The sequence below is a fragment of the Dermochelys coriacea genome, chromosome 18 (genome assembly GCF_009764565.3).
Source record: "Dermochelys coriacea isolate rDerCor1 chromosome 18, rDerCor1.pri.v4, whole genome shotgun sequence".
In the NCBI taxonomy this organism is placed as follows: Eukaryota; Metazoa; Chordata; order Testudines; family Dermochelyidae; genus Dermochelys; species Dermochelys coriacea.
In genome coordinates this window covers 15,895,235-15,917,968 of record NC_050085.1, presented here as the reverse complement: position 1 = coordinate 15,917,968, position 22,734 = coordinate 15,895,235, and the positions used below count along the sequence as shown (strand labels likewise).

General features: G+C 46.7%; 1 protein-coding gene across 4 annotated transcripts in view; it reads right to left on the bottom strand.

Annotated features, from left to right (window-relative positions):
* PUSL1 (pseudouridine synthase like 1) overlaps window positions 1-22,734 on the bottom strand; it is a 67,525-nt gene that overhangs the window by 28,289 nt on the left and 16,502 nt on the right. For 3 of the 4 annotated variants that reach the window (XM_038376369.2, XM_038376370.2, XM_043500214.1), the window contains exons 3-5: window positions 19,712-19,899; window positions 5,426-5,575; window positions 2,648-2,821 (exon numbers count right to left, since the gene is read on the bottom strand). In XM_038376369.2, coding sequence (XP_038232297.1) covers window positions 2,648-2,821; window positions 5,426-5,575; window positions 19,712-19,899 — 512 coding nt within the window. The remainder of the gene's footprint in view (window positions 1-2,647; window positions 2,822-5,425; window positions 5,576-19,711; window positions 19,900-22,734) is intronic. The other variant, XM_038376371.2, reaches the window with a different exon arrangement.

Here is a 22,734-nt window from a genome sequence, read left to right as displayed (position 1 = left end):
GGTGAGCCTGCAAACGTCCCAGCAGAAATGTTCAGAGAAGCCAGGCTGCACAAGCTGGATAAACACAAGGCAGCCGTGGCTAGGGGCGAGAGAAGAAACTCCAAGTCAGCCGCTCCCGAGTTCCAGTCCCAGCTCTGCCTAACTCGCCCTCGGTTTACCCCGGGCCAAATCACTGGACTGCCTCACTTTCCTCACCTGTAATTTTCGCCTCCCCCTGGGGCGCTGACAGGATTGATTAGCTACTGTGGCAAAGCCCTCCTTCAAGGCTAAGCATTACTAGCTACACAGAGCTGTGGTTTTTTGAAAGGAAGAGACTTCCAGTATCGTCAGGAGGACATGCCTTTAATGGGAAGGCGACCTGACTTTTCACAGCGCCAACAGCTCTGCTAACATCACCTCCTTGCCACTTCCCCCTTGGGCAGAATGCAGCAGGGTGGGGACACAGGTTCAGGGGGGAAGGGGGCCCCAGAAGCAAAGAGGTGTTTTAACTTCAGCTCCATCCATCCCTGAAGGAGGAAGGCTCTTTGCCTCCAGAAACAACAGCCCATGAGTGACAGCAAGAAGGCTGCCACGCACAAGAGGCCAGCTATCATAGCAGTCTCCCCCCTTGCCATCTATCTCCAGGAACTACCTGGAAAGGCAGCTTATTCAGCTGCCCAGTGGCGTGTGGTGGCCAAGGTTAAAATCAGGTAGGCAAAGATTTACTACCAAGATGCTGCCTACCTCGGAGAACGTACGTGTGTATTCTTCCCCCATTGGCTCAACTCTGTAAACACTGATTTCTTGGGGGGGGGGGGGAAGAGGTGGTCTTTCCATCATGACCTACCATCTCTCTTCATTTAAAGGGCCATCACGATGACTGCTTTGTTCTGGACACGCACACCAGAACAATTGATTATTCACTTATCCTAACAAGCCAGGCAATGCCTACCAATGACCTGCTGTTCAGATCAGAGTGCGTGTTTTAAAAAAAAACAAAAAACCAACCACCTCTTGCACTTCTCTGGCATGTTAACTCCCGACGAATCCCGCACCCCTTTGCAAATTAAATAGAGGGGAATCCCTTCTTCCTCATGATGAAATGCAGCTGCCTCTAGAGTGGAATACAGTAGCTAACAGTGCATCACAGTCTTGGAGAGGACAGGAGGCATGCTTTATCTGACTGAGCCACTCCCAGAGATGGGGATTGATGGAGGTAGATTTAAATGTCTAAACTGGAACAGACCAAGACAACAAGGGCTAGAATTCCTACTTTGGGGAAAACATGCCAGGGAATGTTTACTGAACACAAGTGGCCATGGCCTCCGCCTTACACTCAACCCAAGAATCTGACAGTTCAGTGCCATGGTAGCAAGAGAGAGTGCCATCCACTGAGATGCCAACACCAACCCAGAAACACCCTGTTTCTCCTCCCTGGGTCTCTCATGTACAGCTCACACCCAACCCCACTTGGCTTGGAGTGTCTGACCCAGATGGGACAGCTACAGTCATTGATCTTTTACTATTCTATGAGCATGGGTGCAAACAAATCTCCATTTTCTTCTCTTTTCAAGGCGTCAGTTTTTTAAAACGTGGTTTATGGAACAAACCCAAATCTCTCGGTGCTCTAAAGCTTGGATCTCAGCACCTGGCTGACCCTTCCCAGTGGCCTAAAATGGATCACCCTGCCAGCGAGCCTGCTGTACTCATCCTGTGCCACCATGTCTACAAGGGTCACCACAAAGCTAGGAGATGACCAGGGCCTCCCCCTTTAACTACCTCGCTTGCAAGCTGCAAGGCTAGACAGCTGGCAATGGAGGAGGGCGTGCATGCTGCAGCGATATCTGAAGCTTACACCACACAGGATCAGTCCCTTATTTTGCTCCACAGTCACCTTGGCCAAAGTCGGAGATGAAGAAATCTGCATGCAACACTTGGGGAATCTCACAGACAGGTTTGGTTCAAATGCCCCACTCTAAACCTACGAGTGAGATGCCATTGGTGGAGGGACACGCAATATGGCTAATTCACGAAATACTTAATGCAAGCAAGACTCATGCGGAAGTAATAACAATCCAACATAGCTTTACAGAGGCCACAAGGAATGGGGACAGTGCTCCAGTTTCAATTCTTGACCTTAATGAGTGGTACATCACTGACCAGAAAGGAGAGTTTGTGTTTTGTTTTTTTAAGATGGCTTTGATCCTTAAAAACTGAAGCCAATCCCCTGTAAACTAGGGGTTCTCTGCCTTCTCAGCTGTACGGCAAGGAGGAGTTAGGGAAATGCTCCATCCGGTGAGAACAGTGCATGTCCTTCTACTAGCAGACCAGAGGATGCAAAGAGCCAGAGTCAAGTCAAGTTTGATGGCTCTCGGCAATGTGGCATTCGATACTGACCAGGAAGGGCAGGAATGACACAACATGTCACTGCATCTGCCTGATCCACACTCCATGGTGGGACAGGCGGCCAGTGGGTCTATTCGACTCGCTCAGACGTGGGCTGCTGCTTTCAGTCCCCTTAGTTTCCAGTCTTAGGCTGCTGGCAAGGGGAGAGAACAGTGGGCTATTGGCAAGCTGCAGTTGGTGGTTTCTCAGCAGAAGCAGTGGGCAATCAAGGTGTATGGTCAACAAAGTGTATGACAGGGCTGAAGGCCACGTGGGTTCTTACCTGTATTCATAGTGATGTGACATGAAGCCAGAAGAGGGTCGGATGTCTGCCTGGGCCAGGGTTTTAATGGGAGATTTGAAAGGCTTTTCAGAGCTGACTGAGCGGAAGGTGCTGAAGTCATGGGTCCCTAGGAGGGAACCCGCTGCTTCCTGCATGGCAGGAACATTCAAATGGCTGGAACAAAATGGAGAGAGATACATCAGAGCAAGAAGGAAGGTCTGAGGGGGATCTGGAAGCAAGGGAAGGTTCTGCACAACGATGTTTTTTGGGGGGGAAAGGGGGAGAAGAATAAATTTCCAAGAAGGGTCCAAGTCCAAGCCCCAGATTCAGACACTCTAGAAAAAACTGAGAGGGGCGAGTAGAGGGTGGGGAACTCTCATATTGCAAATGGCCCCCTACTTATAATGGCCCAAACCAAAACACATGGTGTTCCAAACCCTAATCCAGATGTGAATTCTGTTCACCTCTAAGGACCTATTACTGCAAAGGTTTATGCAAGGCAGTATCTATCAAAGAACTTGTAGATCTCTCATGACTGCAAGCTCTGATCGTCTCCATTAAAGTTACTTCCCTGAAAAAAACAAACTAAAAATCCTCTCTAGAGGATGAGGTTCTGATAAATTAAAATGGAAATTGCAGAGACATTCACAACACAAGGACAATTATCTAAACCAGGCATTTGGAATAGCCTGCTACAAGCAAGCCAATCCGCAGGCGTAACGGACTAGAGATGGAAGAGGAACTGGCAAAAGCACAAGTTTAAGGCACTGCAAACTCTCAATGAACAGATAGTATAAAGGGCAAAAAGTAAAGTTAAGATTGCTAATTGCCATTCAGATTTAATAACCCAAAATCTTTCAAGGTGGTAGATCTTCTTTTAAGGTTTTTTTGTGGAACAAATGGTGGGCTTGTTTTTGAGAGTCCTTCTCCCCCCCCCCCATGGAAATGTCCATTTTTGATTAAATGTTGGGTTTTTTGTTTGTTTGTTTTTTTGTCGTCAGAAACCCACAAAAATGGTGTGGCTTTTGGCTGAACATTTTCAGTTTTTCAACAAAAGCCCCAAAACTTTTGAAGAAAAACTTCAAAACATTTTTCCATTTTTGTGGAAATTTTTCACAGGAACAAAAAGGATTTCCCAACTAGCTCTAAAGGTGGTACTGGGAATACAGAAAGGAATCTGGTTAGGGGATTTTTAAACTGACAGTGTCCCTTTAAAAATATATTACGGATTTAGGGCGGATGCTGCTTTCCACTGAAATCAGTGAGAATTTGCTCTGTGGATTTTGTTAGAATAAGGATCAATCCAATTAGTAAACTGCCTCCCACTCAGCATTTGGTATAGTCCATCTTTACCCACTATGTGGTATTGTCCTTTGAGAAAATTAACTGCAACATCTGGGCTAAATTACATGTCATTTCACAAAGCTTGAGATTAGGGTTTATGGTGTGTGCAACATATAATTTTGCAGTTTTAAGCTGATTTTTCCCCTCCTCAGCCCACAAAAAAGAATGCACATATTTACCATTAGGACAACATAATTTTGATTTCTCTGCTGGGACCATTTGTGATTGTTATACTGGTTTTATAAGAATACATGTAATGAAAAATGTCAAGTTATTCCATTAGTGGTGATAAAACTATTGTAACTGACTTTGAAGTTATAAAACTGTTTTACTATAATGTGATTGAAAAACTCCAAAAAACCCCAATATTCTTGAATGTATATTTATTATAGTATATGCTAGTAAAAAAAGAATGAGGATAGCCTAACATTGTTTTATTCTTTAACAATTTTACTATCTTAAAGCTTGAAACTGACATTCCGTTTCTTTACTAAAATGTTTGTATCCTCCATTGCACGTATGCTGCTATATTACTAAAGAGTTGTTTCATAGGTACCAATCTGCAACAACTGGTTTGCTATTCCAAGATTGTTTATGAGCACTGGGTTATGCAGTCTGGTTTGTTTTTGTAGGGTTGCACATGAATGATTGGCACCTGCGTTCATTCATTATTTGAACACACAGCATTGTAGAATGTGACCAGGGAGAAGAATTATATGGATTTGCAAATGGGGGCAAGAAAAAAATACTGAGCTGTCAGTCTTAATGGGACTGTACAGAGTAGACCATCTGTAACTCTAAAATCTGCAAGGTAATGGGTTTCTGCACATTTGTTTCTTGTTGGATAATTGCACCCTAGATTGTCAGAGTTAACTTGCTGTACAGAAAAAAAGTCTCCATTTTAGAGTTTCTCACTCTCTACAGAGGATGCAAAAAGTTTGCTCCATTGCGAGTTTCTGGCTTTGGCAGCGCAGAGAACGTCAATCACAGATGCACTCCTTTGTGGCTCAATCACTGCAGATCTGCTATTGGCTGTAAGCTAGCTAAGCCGCTGCAGTTATCCCAGATCTCACTGAAGAAAGGATGGACAGCCAGATTCACAGCGGCAGTAAGTCAGTGTGGTTCCAGTGACTTCATTCGACAAAACTGACTTACACTGGCTGGGGATCTGGTCTCACACCTGGAAATTTAGGGCTTGTCTACACAGGAACACTCAGGAAAGTGAATCCGAATTAACTAATGGTGTGAATTTAAAGTGTATTAGTTAAACCACATTAAACTCATTACCATATTAAATTATTCAGAATTAAAGAGGACTTAATTCCACTTAGTTTAACTCACTTTGAACTTAAAAAACAAAACAAACAGAAAAACATCTGCATAATCCAATAAAGGGGATTTTCCTGAAAAGTTCTGTTAATTAAATAAACTTACTCTCCCTTGGGAGCCCAGCACAGATCCCTCTCAAACACCGGTATTTGGGAATGGTGAGAGCAGCCTGTCACCAGCCGATAAACATAGGTTCTTGACAGTGCAGAGAAGCGTGCGTGGAAGTTATCAGACACCCGATAGGCACTCAGAATGCTGTTAGGAAAGAAAAGTTGGGATCCTTTTTAACCCACTAGTTTAAGCCTGGTCACTACCTGGATTGGCGACCTCCAGAATTAAACACACAACAGACTTCTCTAGGAAGCTCCTCTGATGATTCCCTAGTTACCACCCATCCCTTTGATCTGATAACAAAACAATGCTCTAGCATGGAGCTTGGGGTCACTGTGGATTTGTGTCGATTAGGATAGAAAAGGAGACCCGTTGCGTCAACTCAACTGGCTGGCACTTGGTAGAGTCTACACACCCCGACTACCCACCTTAGAGTTTTAGACTGTGTTAGCTATCACTTCTAGCATGCCTTTAAATTCCAGACAAAAGCAAGCCTGGGTCACTGTAGGTGGTATCTTTAGAATGAGACACAAAACAGGTTCTGACCCCTTGCAGTTATTAACAACCCCAGAGCTCTTTTTGCAAGAGCAGGGAGGTAACCTTGGTGTCCTGACCTACGTTCCAACCTGAGTAATTAATTCCTGCCACCCTTAATTCCCTTTCCATTTCAGTTTAAACTGAAAGTTGTATCAAACTCATGTGTTGCTGAACACTGCTAAACAGCTGCTCCATTCTGCCTTAGCAGTAAATGTGGAATGCATGATGGTGTACATCTAAATACGCATAAAGTATTCTCCCTCTCTCTCTCTGACACACACACACATACACACCCCCACCTCCCTTAAGGGGAAAGTTTTGCATGAGTAAGACAAGCAGGAGTTTGCTCACGGTTTGCAGAAATGCTGTGGGATAAAATGTACTATACAAATATAAGGTATTATATTATGCTACATTATGGCTAGCATCAACCACAGCGGGGCCACTAGCTCTTCAGTGGCTGGTGCAAATATCAAGGGACGCATAGTGGGGTTTGTTTTGTGTTTTTTGCAAGAATTCACTATATACTTACCAGTTTCTTTGGTATCCCTAGTATGTTACACAAACATAGAACATCATGATTAACTCTGTTGCTACTGATGTGGATTTAAAAATTAAATCTTTCTGCACCTTCCCCACTACCCTGCAACCCCCACCGTCATGGCTAGATCACACGAATGATGGCAAGAGAACCATGCTCTCCCCCACCAGGTCCCTTCACAGCAGAGCTCTGCAACGAATGAATAAATCTTAGAATTGATGGATTTTACCCCAGGTTGATCACATCCACACTGACTTTCATGCAAAGATTATAGCCACAAGGGGAATCCTACGTAGCGATCGCTGTGTGGAAGCTGGCCAGACTACTACAAATCAGTTTGGAGTGGGGAAATCCACTGTGGGGGTGGCTGTGATGGAAGTGTGCAGGGCCATTAGTCACCTCCTGCTATGAAGGACTGTGACTCTGGGCAATGTGCAAGACATAATGGATAGATTTGCAGCAAAACTTTCTCACTTTCGCTTTGGAGTCAGAGAGCAGGATGGCAGCCCGGGGAGGGGTGGTGGTGAGGTGGCACTGGAGTATCAGTACAAGCACATAGGGCTGTTGTTCTGAATACTGGTACCATTTTCCACAGGCTGTAAATTGAGGGTAGCCAAGGCTGCAAGGGAGCAGCTCCTGCATGCATCTGGCTGCAGACTGGGTCTGTATGCTGCTAGCCTGAATGCTACAATGGTGCCTTCTGAAGTAATTACCGAGTGCCATGGCGAAGCGTCCTACTACGCGGAAAGAAACAAAGCAGCCCTCCCAAGAAACCTTTGGCAGAGGATTGCAGATTAGCTCCAGGAAAATTTCCTAGAGATCTCTATGGAGGATTCACAGGACATCCCAGCGTGCATAAACCAACTGTTCCCCAGGGCCCCCCCCGCCTCACTGCACAGGGGAATGAGAAGCAGATAGCAACTGGCCCTGTGTTGGTTATTTCACGACCTCATCTAGCCTGGTTAAAAAAAGCCATACATGGGCAGATGTGTCCCTGCCGTACTGAAGCAAACAGAGGACTTACCAGAGCTCAACTGCTGGGACTGGCTAGATGGCTCAGGAGTCAAAACGAGATCCTGGCTCCTCACGCCACTGGCTCTCTCTGTCACCTGTCCCCCATCCTCCGCTGCCTCCATTTCCTCGTCCTCAGAGTTCATTCCAGTGGGCCAGTGACTCCAGCCTCCCCCCCCCCCCCGCAAAGTATCCACGGGGCTCTTGACCGTGCAGGTGCAGCAGCTGCCGAGGATGGCATGTAAAAATCAGGGGGGAGGAGGGATAGTTCAGTGGTGTGAGCATTGGCCTGCTAAGCCCAGGGTTGTGAGTTTAATCCTCGAGGGGGCCATTTAGGCATCTGGAGCAAAAATTGGGGATTGGTCCTGCTTTGAGCAGGGGGTTGGACTAGATGACCTCCTGAGGTCCCTTCCAACCCGGATATTCTATGATTCCTTGTAGGAGCGGCACGTTTGCAGCCCTGCGACAGAGCAGCTATTTGCCTCCCTGGCCTTCTGGGACGCCTGCCCCAGCTCCTTGATTTTTACACGGCCTTGCTGCGCGTCCCTGTCGTAGTCCTCCTCCATGCCCCAAGCAATCTGGCGGTAGACGTTGACCTTCCTATAGCTAGCGCGGAGCTGGAACTGCACAGCTTTCTCTCCCCACATACCCAGGAGATCCACCTCCTCTGGGCGTTTGCTGCCTGAAGCCGGCATGGTCAGCTGGGCAGTTCCTATGTTAGCTCTCCACACCGAGCAAACAGGAAGAGCCATTTCATAAGTTCCCAGGGCGTTAAAAGGGGAGGGGCGTATACCTGCATACCTGGCTGCAGGACAGCAGGGTTCAAACCAGTTACCAGAGCGGTCACAGTGGGACACCTCCTGGAGGTCACTTAGGATGCCGTGAGCAATGCAGTGTCTATCCAGACACTGTGTCACCCTAACTATGTCACCCGAAGCACTCCGCTTCTCCTGGAAGCAATTTTGTTCCATCAGCGAAGCGAGCGAGTTAAAGTGGCAGGAGGAACATTGTAGCGTAGACACCTCCACAGTTAGGTTGATGTAAGATCAACGTAGCTGCTTAACTTGGTTATGTAGCCTGGGGCTGAAAGGCTTAGGGACGCCCAGAGCATGAGGTTGCATCCCTGACCATCTTGGCTAATAGTCATTGATGGACCTATGCTCCATGAACTTATCTTGTTCTTTTATGAATCCAGTTCTACTTTTGGCCTTCACAGCATCCCCTGGCAAGGAGTTCGACTTCCACAAGCTGACTGTGCACTGTGAGAAGAAATACTTCCTTTTGTTTTAAACCTGCTGCCTATTAATTTAATTGGGTGACCCCCGGTTCGTATATTATGTGAAGGGGCAAACAGCACTTCCCTGGGGGCTTTAATGAGTTCCCTCCCATGCTTATAGTCAAGCATGAACTCGAGTGCCTTCCTGAATCAGGGCCCTGAGAAGGAAGGTCCTTCCAGTCATGGCCCACCTGGATACCCAAGGAGCACACTCCTCGCTAGCTCTTTCCAAAGGCAGTTACTCAGCTCACTGCAGCAGATGATGGAGATAGCAGGAAACTAGGTCACCCCCCCCCCCAAAGACAGACACGACTTTGCCGCAGTCGGGTGGAAATGCAGGGAGCACGTTGCTGCCTCTTAGACCAATTCTGCAGCCAGGAAGACAAGCAGGTGGACTGCATTTAAGAGACCTCCAGGAAATCACAAGCTCTTGTGTATTCAGAGGAAGGGCGCTAGGACAAAGTTATCCCCGGCGCAGCTCCATGGACTTCAGAGCCGTTACACCGGTGCAGAACTTGACAGTTTCCTACACTCCCTTATTTTCTATTTTAATTCAGGTAGAGGAGCCTCTGTGAGAAGCTGCCATGGCAATTGGGCCACCTTGATTTAAAACAGAGGGGAGAAGCAGGGATACAGCTCCTCCTGCTCTCTCTGGCTTTGGGGAGCAGTGCCCATGCCCCTGTTAGCTCCTCCACTTCTTTCAATCTATATAAGCCACTGGACGCAAGAGGTTATATTGAACTGTTTCCCGCAAAGGATGCTTCGCCTTGGAACTCAATTCCCCTCTTGGTCCAGCCAAGCAGAATTGTTATCCTGCAGGGACAGGCCGAAGGATATTGCCCCATGGGCTTTTGGAAGAGGACGAGGTGTGAAAGGGAGAGGTCATTTTCCTCTTCTGGCAGATGTGACTCTAACCAAGGTGGGCCTCCCCTCTGCGGAATGCAGGGGTCTTCACACTGCCGGGGGCCCTTTGCATTAGGTATGGGGTGCTCTGAACCTGGCATCCGAGGAGGAATGAGATCAACAGCCATTAAAAAACCCAGGTGCCCATCAAGAGCAAATATTTGAGCAACAAACTGATTTACAAATATTTTTCTTGTGCCCAGGGGGTTTTTGCCAGCTGGAGTGCCCGCTGGTCCTCTCCCCGACTGCCATGGAGTAGATCAGGAAGTATCGCAGAGCTGAAGGACTCAATGCAGTTTTACCGTAACAAGGCTCATCTGACCCCAGTACCATAATTAAATGTTCCATTTATTCCCCCCACCACCCTCCACACACTCTGCAAGTATGCGGTTCCCCTGGAGCCTTCCTCATCAATGCTCATCTGCTTATTAGGAAATAATCACCCTTGTATGCACTCCAATAGAGCAGCTCTTTCAGAAAAGAAATATATTTATGCTCACATGATTCTTCTGTGTACACATTATTTCCTGCCTCGCACACTCAGCGTAATGAGAGCTACAGTCCTTTTAGAGCTGGGAATGTCTTTCCACAATGTAGTCCCCTAAGCCTCCCTCCTTGCTTCATTTCAGTCACTCCTAGAGCCCATTTCAGCAGCACGGCCTGCAAAAACCATGCTTGGCACTGACAAAGTCGGGATTTCCAAAGGAATTTAGGTCCCTTGGTTACCTAGGCTGGGATTTCTCCAATGACATAAAAGATGGAGTCACCAAAATACGTGTACATCTTGTAACCACAAAATCATAGACCTGTAACCTGGCTCCTTTCCACCACTCCCATCCTTCCAGGAGCGAGTTGTCCCCTCTCTACAAGTCTGTCTTTCAGACTGGGACTAGAGCTGGTTTGAAGGGGGTGGGGGGGAAGAGATGAATGTTTTTTTTCCCAAAAATATTCCAAACTTCTGAATATTTCAAGCAGCTCGAGCAGTGAGCCCTTCTCAGAACCCTGCCGTGTTCATGCGGTCTACGATGCACCGAGCAAACTTGTGACTGGATTTGCAACACCCCACCTTTATTGCTTATGCCTCTGACCCTGCAAAGGGAATTATACACCCGCTTGGGAGCCCTGCTGCAGTCAATCGGACTTTATGCAGTAGGTTGGCAAAGCAGGATCAGTCCTGGGCCCAGTGCCTGGCGATGTTCGCTGGATACAGCGCTTAGGCATGATCAGTACAGGCTAAACCCACATGGTAAGAGAACTCCACCTACTGACAGGAACTGAATTATGACTATTTATCTGTATTACCGTAGCACCACAGAGAAGGACCCCGTTGTGCTAGGCGCTGTACAAACACAGAACAAAAGGACAGTCCCTGTTCCAGTGGGTGGACAATCGATATATAAGTCAATAGAAGGGGGAGCACAAGGAAACAAACAATGAGGCATTACTGGGCTGTGATTTCCACACCCCAGAAGCCTAACCATTGTCAAGTTGTTTGGAGGCACCAAGGCACAGAAGAGTTCTGAAAGTGATAATGGAGCGGGGGGGCGGTGTTGGTAGATGTTTATGGGACGCTCCTCCCACGAGGGAGGGGCAAACCCACTGACCAAATTTTTCCAAGAGTAGTTGGTGATCGGTAGCATCTCAGTTTGTGGGGGGCCCACTTGAAATGCCGTAAAAGGACCTGATTTTCAGAGGGCAGGTGCTCAGCACTGTCTGAAAACCAGACCCCTTTAACGCATCTCAAGTGGATGGTACGTTACTGTGAAAGCTTTGGCTGTGTTTTCCTGAGCTCCGATTCAGAGTGGCACTATCTTCCACTGGGGATACAGAGGAAGCAAAAGTGATTCTTAAAGATCCCAACAGAATCTGTATGGAAGCAATATTTTATTAACAGGTCCTGCGAACACCCTGGGGGAACCAAATACTCGGCTTCCTTTGCTTTCATCCGACACTAATGTTTATTTTGCTATGTCTGTCATTAATCCAGAAGCAAATAATAAGCAAATATGGAACTCAAACCAGAAACAAAAAGGAATACAAGTCAATTTTCCTGCCATCATTCCATCACTCTGACAAAATGCCAGCAAATATTCGGCGGGGAGCCATCCTACAGTCGCTGGGGAGAGGAGATGTCTTTAACAGATCTTCTCCATTTATGTGGTACTTGCTGGATCTGCGTGGGCGAGATCCTTTAAAATGTGCTTTGCAGCCCTAAAGTAATGCAAGACTGAGTCGAGATGCAGCAGTTGCTAAGAGACTGCAACCAGACTAGCTTTTGGGGAATAACAGGATCATTAGGCATGTAAAATCCCTTTAAAAGCAGATAATGCGCAAGGTACCACTGCCATTGGGATAGGAGCCGCATTGGCCTGCTAAACCCAGAGTTGTGAGTTCAGTCCTTGAGGGGGCGATTTGGGGAATGGGTCCTGCTTTGAACAGGGGTTTGGACCAGATGACCTCCTGAGGTCCCTTCTAACCCTGATATTCTATGATTCTATGAATACAAACACAATAATGCCCTTAGGTCCTCCGAGTTTTTTCTACAGGGCGCAGCAAGGCGCACAAGACTGGTGCACTCCAGTGCAAGGGTTAGCAGAGACTGTGGGTAGGCACAAGTGAGAGTTGGGGGTGGTGGGGGGAGGGGAGAAGGATGCGCTGGGATAGAGGGTGGGTTTCAAACTCTTCTGCGATGGGTTAGGAATTCCTCGCGCATGTCTCCAGCTCTAGAGCATGGGTTTTGGTGGAGCATCATCTGCTGCAGCCAGTTTTTGGCTGGGGAAGATCAGATGAGAGATTAGACCCATCACATGGCATATGGGAGAGCTCTACAGAAGGATATTACTGCTGATAATGCAGCCAGCCAGCATGGAATCTTGTTTCCCTTCCAAACTCTATCGACACTAATATACTCTCACAAAGACCATCTCCCCCCGCCCCGCCTCCCCAATCTCAACCACATGAAAGAGCTGAGTTTTCTGTTCAGCATTAGGAGGTAATTTTTTTCAGCAGAGTAATATTTACAGAGGGAGAGTGGCGGTTGCTGAGTCCGCTCCGGCTCATGCCCGTCACCAATTCCTTAATATGAAGCAGACGGACGGTTTTGAAAAGTACAGCCAGGGGAAGTAGGAGGAAGCAGCACCAACCCGAGTTCCTCTAAATCCAAACCCTCTAACCGATCAGAGCGACACGGTCACTGGTTAAAGACCAAATAAAGTTAGATTCCCCATCCCATGGGTCAGTCATTGCAACTGTAGTAGACCAACAGGCCATAGAGAAAGAGAAAAGTTTATCCCTTCCTCGGGATATGACTGACAACTTTTCACTGGATGCTCTCTAACCGGGATCTTCTGTCTAATGCCAATCTCAGCACATAAAACCGTGAGCTTCTTTATGGGTTGGAAGGAAGAAAACTCTGAGCTTTCATCACGATCATCAAAACCAGCCTCCCCTCCCCATCCAAAGCCCAGCACAGAAATCTAGGGACACGCTGTAGATCAAATCTCTAGTTCATCACGTTTATTCCCACAGCATCTATTAACCCATCGGGAGGTAAATAAATCAACAGTTTGATATGTATTAAGTATGAAGTAGAGTTTGCCTCATAAAAAGGTTTGATAGGGAGATTGCTATCTGGCTTTCCAAGGCCTTGTAGTAGAAATGGAAGAGCCATCCCTTAGGCCTGGAACAGGGTTTGAACCTAAAACGTTCAGTGCTAGAAGCGTGGCCCCCTACTGCTTGAGCTAAAGGAATACCTCCACTAGCTTGCAACTACAGTAGGCTGTTATCCCCTTCAGCAGACCAGCCACTAGAGGGAGACAAAGGCCAACACTTTCTTAATGTGTGTTAGACATTGGATAAATGGCTGCACTGAATGGTGTCATTCTTCCCTCCAGGTCAATACTGAACCAATATCCCAGCCTGGCCATAGAGGTCATTGTGCTGTGTCATTCAGAAGAGACTGAAATCCTGACCATTCACGGTCATGAAAAATGTCATAGTGCTGAAAAAATAAATGGTATTCTGGCCAAACTCCCTCTCAAGTAATTGCATTCTGCTTTCCTAAATCCTCGCTAGTTTCACAGAGGTATTGTGTTCTTTACTTCCTACCCCATAGTGTTGTGCTGTTAAACACAATGTTCCACCCCAGAGGTGGATGCATTTCCACTGTGGTGAAGTAATACCTGTACATCCCCTACCTCTCCCCCCCCCCCCCCGAGATGATGTGGAAAGGGCGTTCAGATCCTCAGTTCTCAAGGTGTTACAGAAGTGTGAAGTACCAAGGTAAAATTCTGTGTGAGCCTCTGGGTTTCCTTTAGTTAATAGTGGTTATGGTAGCATAACTTCTGGCAGCCTGCTGGACTGAAAATCAATTATTTCACCCTGCTGCCTTCATGCAACAGCTGGAGATGTTCTCGGAAACTCCATGCCTCCCGATTCAATTAACATATCAGCATCCTACACCTCATCACTCTCAGAGTTCTTATTTATAGCACATGTGGGGCCAAATCTCACCCTCTGATGCATGTAAGGAATTGCCATTGACTTAACACAGCCACATATATACACCAGAAGATTTTTTGGTCCCCAACTCCACTTCTCGATGCTTGTCTCATTCGTCACTAAAGCAAAATGCTCTTCTTACAAGTCCTTTCCCCCCAGTAATGATTAGTCATCAAACCAGACTATAATCAATCACAAGGACATTGTCAACTTACACGCCATGATTTTAAAACCTTTACCTCCAACCCCACAATTCGCTAGTTAGAGTCACAGTGGGAACACATCACTACAGGCTATTTCCTTATTGAATTCAGTCCCTCACCCACCACTACGATGTATGCACTTACTGTGTTGAAACTGGATGACTGCGAACACCAAATTTGTTTTGCAAGAAAGAAAAATTGCATGGAATTTTGCAAACGAATTCAGAAAAGAACACTTTGCAATTCTGGAGCACCTTTCATCTGAGGATTTTGGAGCACCAAGCAAACATTAACAAAGCCTAAAACCACTCCCAATGAAGCCAAGAGGAATCATTTGACACAAGGGGAAAATGGAGGCATGGATAAGTTAAGTGACTTGCCCAAGTAACTATGAGTCAGTGGCAGAGCCAGGAATAGGATGGACAAATTATTGGGTTCAACACAGGAGGAAGTGGATGAAATTCTGTGATCTGTGATATACAGTTCATACTAAAATGGTCTAATTGTCCCTTCTGGCCTTTGTATCTATGAGTTCTGACTTCCAAACCACTGCTCCCACCACTAGACCACACAGGCAAGAAACCAAATACGGGACCTCCACATTTATACTCTGTTCCTTCCTACTGTCAGAGTGATCAGAAGTTCTTTGACTTCCAAACTGTGTTAAGTTCTGAGACTGAAAATATACGACCAAATTCTATTTTATGGCCTTTTTTAAACCAAAGAGTCATCTGAAAACAAACCCTCTCCTAGCTCTCAATATAACTGTGTAGGCCATTTTCTATATGTGTTGTACAAGGTGAAAACTATTGAGGGACAGGTCCCCACAGATGTTAAACATGTAACTTCAGCTGGCTTGTGAAATACTGGCTTCATGCGCTGGCCTCTGACTATGCATTCAAAGGCCACATGGTAACCACAGCCATTACCAATCCATCTGGCTGAAGGCTTAAACAAGCGAAATTACAAGGATGTATTTGCTGCTGGCAGTACAGCTGAGACCTATACAAGGGGCTGTGCCAGGGGGAGTCAAACTTTATCTTATTGCTCCTTTTTACTTTGCACCATAATCGTCAATGAACTCAAGTTCATTTTTGCTTTGCTCTGTGTCACAGGGCATCACAAAACCCCCAAACCTCAAAACCATCACCACCAGGATTCTCTCCTATATTTTAAGCGGGGTATCTGGACGTGGTGGCTTATATTTGTCAACACTGGTTTATTATTGTAGGGTTGCCTCTGAGTGCTGTGCTGTACAGCCTGGTTTGTTATTGTAGGGTTGCCTCTGAATAGTGAGATTGTGGCACTGACTTTTATTTTTTTTTTTAAATAATCATCACAGAAGCATTTGCTTTGAGGGAACTTAATGGACTTTGCAAACTAATAAGAAACTAAGTTTTTTTGCACTTAAAGAGACGTCAACTTGAAACACAAAAAAAAAACAAAAAAAAAAATCACAATCCCCTCTGAAAAACTTTGACCTAAATATTTAGACCTTAAATTACGCTAAACAAATGAGATCAGAAAAATCTCTCTTTTGGCCAGTTTGTTTACTCTGCATTTGCCAGCATTTTATAGCCAGCTTCACTCCTTCGCGGGGACAAGCTGGGCTCCCTGTCCCAGCACCAAGGCATTATTCGCCTGCACCTTGGGGGGTGAACTCCCTTTCCCAGGCACCAGGAGAGGGTATCTCCAAAGAACAGCAGCTGCAAAACTAACACTGAAGAGGCAAAAGGAAGATGCACTGGGGGCGGGGGGGGGGGGGGTGTCAGGAGTATGCTCAATGAGATCGCTCTTCAGCCTGCCCTAAAGACCCTTCTAAACATCAGCAGGGGAGCAGTAATCCCTCAGGAAATTAGTCAATTAAAAATAATATTGAAGTTGATTGTCCCTTTAATAATAAGGCTCTTACAACACCTTCTCCCTCTGCATCTCCTCTGTCCGTGAAACTCAAATTCCGAGGACTGTATTTAATCGTTCCCATACCACCCAGCAGATACCATGGCACTTGTTCAGAAGTAAGAGCACACAGCTGGCTCCGAGACAGCTGCTGCAGATGCTGCTCCCTTTATTCACTCAGTCGAGAGCCTTCAGACAAAAGGCCCCACTGTATTTCAATGCAAAGTAGCCTGGTCACCCAGCTCCGGAAATGTTGCAATAAACCAGAGCAGGGATTGATCCTGAGGGGTGCCAAGCACCTGAATTCCAAGAGGGTTGCCCTGCGAGTTACAGACACTCAGCTCCAGACCCTGGAAAGCTTTCACTTTGCGTGGGTAGGACCCTGGCCACCATGGCAGCAAGCGTGGATTCACACATGATCACCATGGCTGAATTTAGGACACTGGAGGACAGCTCCCAACTAGGAGGCACAGCGGGGCGGTCTCCCACGCTGACCCTTGTCATCCAGGGGTGTCACCACGCCTGTCCAGGGCAACACTAACGGCAAAGCCGTGCGCTGCGCGCTGTCAGACACTGCCATGAAGAACGCTCTGGAGATGGTGCTGAAGAGAACAAGAGCAGAGAGAGAACTCTGGGGTCCCAGCAACTCAGCGAATCCTCCACCTTGTTCCACCTGTCAACACACCAAGGGGTCTCACGGAACATGCACGGGGATCAGCAGCTCGGCCTAACTCTGGCTGGATGCTGACTCCGTGCATGGACCCGAGCAAGTCACAAAAGGCCCTAAGCATATTCGGCATTTAATTCCCACTGAAGCCAATGGGCGTTCGGCACTGAACTGGCTTTGGTGCCTCTCAAAGCCCCACCAGAGTCTATCCGCATCTTTAGGCGTCTAAACACCTTTGACAATGGGCCTAATTTTTCCAGAGTTGCTGAGCACCCACCACACCAGTTAAAGCCTGAGAGAGCTTTGGGGGGGTGGGGGGAGAAATCAGGACATTTAAACCAAGCTTCCTAATCTGTCTCACCGTTCGCTCCCGCTGGGATAACAAAAATGGCTACCTCTTTGGGGTGCTGCAGAAATGAGCTAGGCCAGGGATTCTCAAACTGGGGGTCAGGACCTCTGAGGGGATAGCGAGGTTATTACTAGGGGGGTCATGAGCGGTCAGCCTCCATCCAAAACCCCGCTTTGCCTCCAGCATTTATAATGGTGTTAAATATATTTGAAGTGTTTTTAATTTATAAGAGGGGGGTCGCACTCAGAAGCTTGCTGTGTGAAAGGGGTCACCAGTACAAAAGTCTGAGAACAACTGGGCTAGGCTGTGGGTGTCCTGTGCTTTACAGGTGTCTTGCTATTAGGGCTGGCTCAGCACCCCCCCCCCAAAGGACATGACCCTACATGGTATTTCATACGCTGATTTGGGGATTCTCCCAAACCGGACAGGCCACACGGAGGGGAGAAAACAAAGTGGCATTAAAAAAAACAAAAAAAACCCACGACCACCCACGCAAAAATATCTCAGAGCTGACAATTTACAGCCAGGGTTTGTGCAGTCCCCCAATGCCGGACGATTGGATTCTCTACCCTGCAATACCGAGATCAGATACAACTGTGATGTCAGCCCCCAAATCCCAGGCCTTGCTGTGTCGGCATTTGGGTTGGGCCCTGCTATACAAAGAGGAGATTAGGATTTAAAGCAAACAGGGGCGCTGGGAGGGGGAGGGGCGCTTTACAATAATGTTGCTATGCTTAACAACAATCCTTTCACAGGGTGCGTTGGGGATTTGTTTTTTGTCCCGAGCCCGTTGGCTCTGTGGCAGGAGAGTATTCGCCTCCGTAAGCGTCCCTTTGTTTAATTTCACGCCACCAGACAGCAGGCGGGTTGTGGGGACACGTGATGGTGCAGGCCATGTTCCTCGTAAGCACCATGAATGGGCATCTTACATGAAGGATCTATCATTCAGGTCTCAGGCACTGACCCAACTACCCGCTTTCCTTAATGCCAATTTGGATTGTAAAGCACTTACGTAGATTATTATTTATGGAAGCGCTTAGGGACCAGGCGAGACGGGGACCTCATGGTGCTAGGTGCTGTACTAACAAAGAGATCATCCCGGCCCCCAAAGAGTTTACAATCGAAACAGACAAAACAGATAGTGGGTATGGTAGAGAGCTAAAGCACACAAGCAAAGTGATGGTTTGCAAACAGCATGTTGGTACCACAATTTGGGAGAGGTTTTTTGGTTGTTTTCTACAAAGCAATCAAAACAATAAAAAAAGATAGAAGTAAACATCACTCTTAGCGTTCACTCAATAATCACTGAAACATACCCACCTCTGAGGAGGAATATAGCACTATTAACAGCTCACTGTAACAGCACACAACAGTTTAGGAAGGAAACAGATGAACATTAAATTCACCGATCCCTTTGGAACCACAGAAAATTAACATACAATATACCTTACAAATTGCTTATATAACAAATGCAACTTCCCGACAAAAAGCTTTTGGTTTCATTATCATATTTTTCCCAGCAGCCAGGTCTGTGGGCGCAGGTGTTTAGACCTGGGTTTTGTCCAAAATAAGCTGATTTTGTGATTCGATGAGAACTAGTAATAACTGCAGAGGAGTGAGGGAAATGAGACAAAATGTCAGACATTCTCATCTAGTCTATGTAGATCCTTATATCGTGCTCATCACTGCAGTTACATGTTCCTTGGTCTAGTTGTCGCCAATCAGCTCATAAGGATTGTGTAGCTGCATCACTGAACAGAGCATCGTATTTTATTACAAAAACAACAAACTAGGAATTTTGACTTAACTTCTCTGAACGAGGTCAAGTAGCAGACTAGATCGTATTGAGAAGGGATGGGGCTGACCTCACTGGAGTGGAGAGGGCCTGGTTGGTGCTAGCGAGCAACTGCAAATCCTGTTTATTTGCTCGGAGGGCTTTGCGTTGTTGGAAGCAATCTTATTTAAAGTTGGTTATATGGGCAAAGAAATGCTTTTATGAAGAGCTAAATTCGACTACATGAGCAATCTGCAGCTTTCTGTAGAACAACCCCTTGATGGTCTATCAAGGATATGAAGTTACAGTCATACCATCATCACTGGTTGACCATGCCCTGAATGTAGCAATTACAGGAGCTGGATCCCCCCAGGATCTCCCTCATTTCAACCCTTAGAGTGCCATTACTGTGATACAATGAGACTGCCTGACTGCCAAACCACACTGGTGGGACAGGGAAGATTGTGTGTGTGTGTGTGTGTGTGCGCGCACATGGGTGGAGAGCTTGCAGAGATGTTTAAGAGAGTCAGACCCATTCTGTGGATAAATGCATGCAGGGGAGTTCATCGCACCTTCGCCAGCAATCGCAGAGAGAGATTTTGTCCCTCCACCCCACTCACCGGATTGGTTCGGGTTTCAAGTGGTAATTGAGGGCGGAGACAATTACGCTTTCAGGGAGAGGCGGCTTCCCGGCGGCTCTCTGGACGTCTAGGTGAGCAGAGTTGCAAAGGGCATGGACGCCGGTGTCCGTTCGGCTGGAGATGTAGAACTTGATGGGAGTGACGGGTCTGAGATTCTGTGCCGCCCGCTGCAATCCAAGAAAAGGGACAGTGAGCAAGGGATTCGCAAGGAGGCATTAGGACACAACGCTGTGTTCTTTGGCTCTCCCATGTGCCTTCTCCTGAACCATGGCAATCAACGGGAGCAGAAGTAGAGCATGGTTATAGGCCTGGTCCCACTGATCTGACCTTTGCTCTGGTAGAGCATCAATCGTACACATTTAATGCGAGCACGTGCAGCAAACGAAACTTCCTACATCTGTTCACCTGCTTCTTCCTTTGAAACTTCTTTTATATAGTAACACACCAGAGGAAAGAGAACTCCCCACTCCAAGCCCCCAACACATTCACCATGATTCATGCTAAATACTGGCCTCCCGATCATTTGAGCAGGAAACGAAACTAGCCAGCTCCGTCACTGGCAAATATTTAATAATGTTTTCCCAGTTCTCATCAAGGGATCCGTTCTGCAAGGGGCAGGGGTCCATCAGCTTCCAAGGACAATCAACAGGAGTCCAATTCAGAGGCCTCAGCGCCTTGTGGAAAGCAGACCAGTGGGTGCTTTTGTTTCTTTGAGGCCAACAACAACAAAATACCCAATTTTCAAACCTGATGGGGTGATTTTGGGGCCCAGTTTGAGACACGATAAAGGGGCCCGATTTTCAGACAGTGCGGAGTGTTTGCCCTCTGAGAATCAGGCTCCTTTAAAAGACATCTTAGGCTGGACACCCAAAATGGAGGCACTCAAAATCCCTAGTCACCGCTGTAGATGCAGGTCGTTGCTTTTCATACAATTGTCATCAGGGAAGAAGGTATCACAAACAACAGATGTTAGTCACAATGCTTAATGCACGACTGGAAGGTGCCCAGACACTGTGGTGACGAGGATGGTATAAAAACCTAAATAGAACAGAAGAGTAGGTTGGCTGGTTGTTTTGTAAAGTTTGGTCCTGCTTTGAGCAGGGGGTTGGACTAGATGACCTCCTGAGGTCCCTTCCAACCCGGATATTCTATGATTCTCAGGTGACTTCCCCTTTAGGGTGACCCAGATTCTAAATCCAATCTTCCACCAAGATATGGCTGTCCCAGATTTTCCCTAGCCCTGGTCACTCTTCCCACCGTGCCATACGGAGTGTGATTGGCTGAGCAGAGATGGCATTTAGCAGAGTGGCAAATCCATTCCTACCCCTTCTCAGTGACCCTTAAAATGCAAACCGTTGTCTTGTCTCCATTTGTAAGTCACAGCTTAGCCATGACAGCCAGTTGACTCGCTCAGCGTTTAAATGCAACCCAGCAGCTTATCCTGTGATGAGCGAGTAACTGCATTTCCAGCAGTTTCTCATTTGTGGACCCCTAAAAAAAGTTCAAATGGAGGTGCTGACCCCTTTGGAAATCTTGAGGCATAGACTGTGGACCCTCAGGGGTCTGCAGACCAGAGGGTGAAAACCACTGGTTGCCCTAGGCCTCCTTACAATGCTATTGACTTTAGCCTGACTCTGTGCACAAATTCCTAAAAGATTATGGAAGCAATTCACACAAGAGACATCAGCAGCACCTAGGGACCGATCCAGCACCATTGCAGTTTTGCCACCAGCCTTTAGCAGGTGCAGGGTTCACCCTTTCATTTTCAGTGCAGGCCCTAGCTGAATAAAATATCTCAAGCCAAAGATTCCTCCCACCCATAAAGGGAACAATAGGCTTCCATCAATTACTAAAATCAGAGGAGGGGCCAGCAGATCAGACTAACAGTAACACAGCACCTAGCTCATGCATTTCATTAGTCTCAGAAATAAATGCTAACACCCCAAGGATCCAGGCACTTCCCCATTAATACGCACGTGTAGCGTTGGAGCCGATGAATAAGTGCAGGGATACTAGTGACGGGATAAACCATACGGACTCAAGTCACACCCTTCTCTTCATTGGTTACATATGTGACTAGAACACAGAATTGGGCTGCTCCTGTTTAAATATACTGCCTTTCTTTCCTAGCGAAAGTCATCTTAGCATTGATGCGATGTCTTGCTAACGCTATTGGGACGTTAGTCACAGCAAGACTAAAATTAAAATGACTATGGACAATATATTATTTAGAGAGAGAGAGAGAGGATTGTATTTTACTAGAGCCACCATTGTGCCCTTGAATCACACTGCAGCTGTGAAGTGAGAATTTTTTCTGAGGGGGCAGAGGATGGACAGTTAAAAATTACACCAAATAATACTAAAAATCACCATTTTTAAACCAAGGGTGGTGGAAGTAATTTAATATCTGCATGGTTCTGCACTATGGCACAGCTTCCACAGTGAATTAAACACCTTTTGAAAGGGATTTCAGTTCCCATTCCCCACCGCTCCCCTCCACAACAGCTGGGTCCCCCCCCCCCGCTTTCCTCCTTTGCCCCATAACAAAGGGCTGGAAAAAAACAAACAGGTGCGATATCATAGCCCCCCTGCTGGGAAAGTAAAGAAAAACCCTGCTAAATGAGTCATTGATGTGGTGTCCTCTAATTAAGAGGCTCCATTGCAGATAATTAGGAATGTGTGTGTGTTTGCGCGCACGCTAGGATGAATTACGTTCTCTTAAAAACCCTAATGAAGACAGGGCAGGTTTTATTTTAACACCTTAGTGAGTAGGAGCCTAGGGTTCACCAGGACTGACTTTACACATTTTAAAACACAACTTGTCCCATCTATGCTCGAGTTTTCAAAAACACGTTCGCTATCTCGTTGTGCAAATACACCTTTCAGCCTCATGTTCACAGGCCCCTAGAGAGAGACTAAGGCAGTTAGCTTGGGGGGGGGGGGGGGGGAAGACATGGATGGAGGGGGAGGGAGAGAGAGATCAGAAAGATGGGCTGAAAAAG